The 4,669-nt window shown below is 37.4% G+C and overlaps 1 protein-coding gene across 1 annotated transcript; it reads right to left on the bottom strand.

The window, feature by feature from the left end:
• Positions 1–1,849: 1,849 nt before the first annotated feature.
• LOC133682028 (pentatricopeptide repeat-containing protein At3g29230-like) lies at positions 1,850–3,100 on the bottom strand. The gene has a single exon (XM_062105269.1). It carries the CDS (start codon positions 3,098–3,100, stop codon positions 1,850–1,852), a length of 1,251 nt encoding a protein of 416 aa, XP_061961253.1.
• Positions 3,101–4,669: the final 1,569 nt, after the last annotated feature.

Here is a 4,669-nt window from a genome sequence, read left to right as displayed (position 1 = left end):
ATTTACTAAAGTGTTGTAGGTGGATTCTTTGTGCTTTTATTTTAATGGTTTTTTTGTTATTTTAAGTGAAATCAAAGAGAGAATCAAGAAAACCAGGGATGAAAAGAAGGCAGAGAAAGTTGAGTTGATGGCCAAGACATAAAAGACACAATCCAAGGGCAGGCATAAGGGTGTTGCACCAAAGCATAGTTTTGAAATCCGACCCGGTTATCGACCCGATCAAATGATCGGGTCACGGGTCAGATGGGTTGACTCGGGTTAACCCGAGTCAACCCAAAAAAATATATAACTCACTAGCCCATTCAGTTCATCATGAACATCTTCACCAACACATGAACTATACTCATAATCAAACCCCTTATGAGGAACCAAGGAATTTCCAAAATCAGCATACTTACAATCCATGTTCAGTTTACTTTTACCTTGGCGACTACCATCAGCTTTTCCATTGGCTTCAAGATGTAAAAAAATTACAATCCATGTTCAGAAACCATATCATCAGAATTGTTTTGAAAGAATACCAGAATTATTATACAGTCTAGGCACAGACAACAAAAACAAGAATACAAAAGCAAAGATAACAAAAATTCCAAAATCACTAATCTTTCTTTCTTTCTTTTTTGTTGTTCTTTTTTACAGTTATAGCTCAAATCTTACAACAGCTAATCCATTATACTTTCCTCAACAACCACAAAAAAAAACACGATTAGTACTTTTAAGCTAAGATTACCTGGATTGGGAGGGTTCTGTTTGGATCAACGATTAGATCGGCGCCTATTCTTCTTCTTTTCCTTATCAACACTATCCTCACCCCCCTCAACCACCATCACTGCCGATTGCTCACTCTAACTTCTCATAATTCCTCACTTTATAATTAAAAGACTAAACAATTAATCAAAAAACAATGGGGTGACAGATAAGGACAACCCTGAAACCAAGGCACCTTTCAATTGTTAAAAAATATCACGGAAGAACCGATGATAATGGGACATAAAATTAAAAAGAAAGAGAGAAAGAGAGAAAGGGGAAAGAGATGATAGGGTCTTATAAAGAGGTAGTGTGGGAAGTTAAAAAGGAAAAGGGGGACGTGATTCTTGGTCGGCTGAGACAAACTCTTATAATGACGTCGTTTAATGGCTGCAAATACTAAAAAAAAATGGACCGGGTCTCACCCGAGTTTGACAGGGTGGACCGGGTCCCGGGTCGACCGGGTTTCACCGGGCCAACTCCCAAACGGGTTTTTATCTCCACCCGGACCGGTCCCAGGCCCGGGTCGCGGGTCGACCCGCCGGGCCGGTCCAGGTTTCAAAACACTGCGCCAAAAGGTCCTAAGCTTGGTGGAGGTGGTGGTGGAAAACGATGATATACTTATTTGTTGCTCGTATTTTTGAAGTAGATAAAGCACTCGAAAGTTTCTTATTTTTGTATTACACGTATGGATATTTTGTTGGTCCTAGAGTTCAAATTCCTATTATAGATTTTACGAAGGATATTCGCTCGAATGGAAGGCTTTTTAAGCCATTGTTAGTTGCTTTTGCTGTCATAATTGTTTTGTGTTTTGCAAATTTTCTAGCTAAAGTATCTCTTTTGACAGTGAGCCTTATTTCAGTTATTTGTATCAAGTCCTCTCCAACTAGGGCATTTTTTTTCCCTCGTAATCCAAGTTATGGTATTTGCTATGTGCACAAGGATGGAAAATGGGCGGCCACTTATCGTATCAGTTTGTTCTTGTTTCTTTTCCTGTCTTGCTAAGGTATCACCCATCTCATTTTTAGATGCGAGGACAGCTTAAATGAGTTTACATTAGATGCCACACTAGTAGTCGGAGAGACAAGGCTATTCAACAGAACTATTCAAGAGAACAAGAACCCACCCAAAAATCAAAAACTAGACCATCTATTTCCATTGAACTACTGCCTGGGATCTTTTCCAGTCCTTGTTTCTTCATCTCATTCCTTACTTCAATGGCTTTCTCATACAAGCCTGCAGCTGAGTACAAGTTGGATAAAACTGTGTAACAGCTGCCATCAAAAGGGTCTAATTGCAAAAGATGTTTGGCAGCATATTCACCCATCACTACATTTTTTAGCCGACATGAAGCTCCAAGAAGAGCACCCCACATGGGAACGCTGGATTTAATCTGTGACGCCTGTGAAGAGTCTATCAAGTCCCTCGCTTCCTCTATAAGATCTGCACGGCAGAGAAGATCCACCATACAACCGTAATGCTCAACCTTTGGCACCAGGCCATATTCTTCACTCATGAGTTGAAAAAATCTTTTTCCTTCATCAACGAGCCCCAAATGCCGGCATACACTTAATAAGCCGAGAAAAGTTATGCCATCCGGTAGAGTATTTGACCTCAACATGTCTGAAAAAATTGCGAAAGCCTCTTGGCCATGACCATGGGCGGCTAGTTTATGAATCATTGAGTTCCATGCCCCCGCATCTCTCTCCTCCATACTTTTGAACACTGAAAGAGCCCTCTCAATGTTTCCACACTTCGCAAACATCTCAACCAAAGCGGTACCCAGAACAGAATCCACATCAATCCCATTTTTCTCTATGTGAGCTTGCATCAATTCACCTTGCTCCAAAGCCCCCAAATAAGAACAGGCCGTAAGCACACTTACCATGGAAAACCTCGAGGGTTCCATTTTAGCCACACGCATCTCTTTAAATATCTCCAAAATCTCTTTATGTCTCCCCTCTCTTGCATACCCATCAATCATCAAATTAAAAGTGATTACATCCTTCATTTCCCACGGCATCTTGTCAAAAAATCCTTTCGCATCCTCAATTAGACCCAAACTCACATACCCACCAATCATGGTATTCCAAGTAACCGAATTCTTTCCCACCATTTGATCCAACAACTCTCTAGCCTCCATCAACAATCCAGCCTTAACATACCCATCAATCAAACAATTCCATGTAACTAAACTCCTCTTTGACATTCTATCGAACATTTGCTTCCCCTCCTTGACAAAACCCAAATCAACCAACCCACTGATCATCGAATTCCACGAAACCACATCCGGGTCATCTATTTTATTAAACACTTGACAAGCAAAGTCAATTGACCCACAAGATGAGTACATGGTAATCAAACTATTTTGCACAAAAAGATCTTCACTCAACCCATGTTTAAAAACCAGCCCATGAACTTGTTTACCCTCTTCAATTGCTCTAACCTGAGAGCATGCTTTCAAAACAAAAGGGAAAGTTAGCTTATTTGGCCCAGAATTGGCATTACAAAGCATGCTATAAAAAAAAGAAAGCGCATTTTCGGGTTTTTCTCTCTGGGCGTAGCCTCTAATCATTACATTATAAGCAAATGTATTTGGGTTTTTATCAAAATTGAAGATTGACTGAGCATAGTTGATGTCTGCATATTGAGAGATTGATGAATAGCACAAGAGTCTAGTGAGGGCCAGTGGGTTTTTAATGAAGCCAAGTTTAGTGAGTCGGGCATGGAGTTGAGCAAACTCGGTGGTATACTTGCAGATCTCTAAAAGGGAAAGGCATGATTTGAGAGAGAATGACTGGAATTGATTGTGGTTTTTGGTGGGTTTTGTGGGCAGAAGAGAAGGCGGCAGAGCAGACATAAGCATTTCAAATGGCAGTTGGTTTCTGTGGGTGGAGCGCAATGGTTACGTTGGTCCTAAACGAATTAATAAATAAAAAAATATTCCTTCCAATTTGGGAATTAAAGGAGGGAGGTTTATAATTATTATTTTTTACAAACCAAATTTACTATTTTAATCTTATTTATTTGAAAACTCAAATTTGGATTAAATTTATGTCACGAGCTTTTATATGAAGAGGAATAATAGCATGAACACCACATGAAATAAATACTCGAAATTTAATTTGATTAAGTTTTATATCAAACATAATCAAAATTAACTTTCATATTTACTGTGATAATCAGATATACATCCTTTTCTCTAAGAGCTGATCTTGTTATTTTCGTTACTAATAGTTCCGTGAAGAGGTAATATATATGGGTAATTGTTTCAGCTTCTTCCTTGGTGTCCATCATCTTTGACTCTTTGCCTTCCCCCATATATAGCACAAAATATAAACCGCCAATCATTATTATTAATCCTGTTATTATATAATTTTAAAAGAAAGTAAACAGGTCAAATTGACCATATAAATTCACTGTGGGTAAATTGTGGAATTTTCACAAGAATATTACAACCCTCTTTTTTTTTTTTCTTCATTAACAACAACAACATCACCACCACCAGCAGCAACAATCAACATATCATTGCTCATTGTAACCTGATAAAACTTTTAGTGTAAATTATTCCATAACTATACAGCATTTAAGTAAAAACATGCTATAAAAACATTTCCATCAATTGTCTTTATTATTTGTGTTTGGTGACATTTATTTAACTTTGAAATTATTTATATCAATTTTAATAGCAAATATGGTAGAACTTTACCAATTTTGAATTTAAAAACACTTATATTACTTGTTTGAGATTTAATAGCATTCGAAGATGCCTTTATATACCATAATTGTGACTAAAATTAAAAAAAAAAAATGCCGTTAGAGATGGATAGTAATAACAATTATGAAATGCCATTATCATGTATATCTATCATAATATTTATTTGTGTAAGTTTTTTAGACAAATGTCATTAAAAGTTAATTT

Source organism: Populus nigra, chromosome 1, assembly GCF_951802175.1.
Source record: "Populus nigra chromosome 1, ddPopNigr1.1, whole genome shotgun sequence".
Classification (NCBI taxonomy): Eukaryota; Viridiplantae; Streptophyta; class Magnoliopsida; order Malpighiales; family Salicaceae; genus Populus; species Populus nigra.
This window is presented reverse-complemented; position numbering and strand designations above follow the sequence as displayed.

Excerpts from the sequence above, each read along its gene's own strand:
- LOC133682028 (XM_062105269.1), bottom strand. The coding sequence starts at position 3,100 with ATGTACTCATCTTGTGGGTCAATTGACTTTGCTTGTCAAGTGTTTAAT.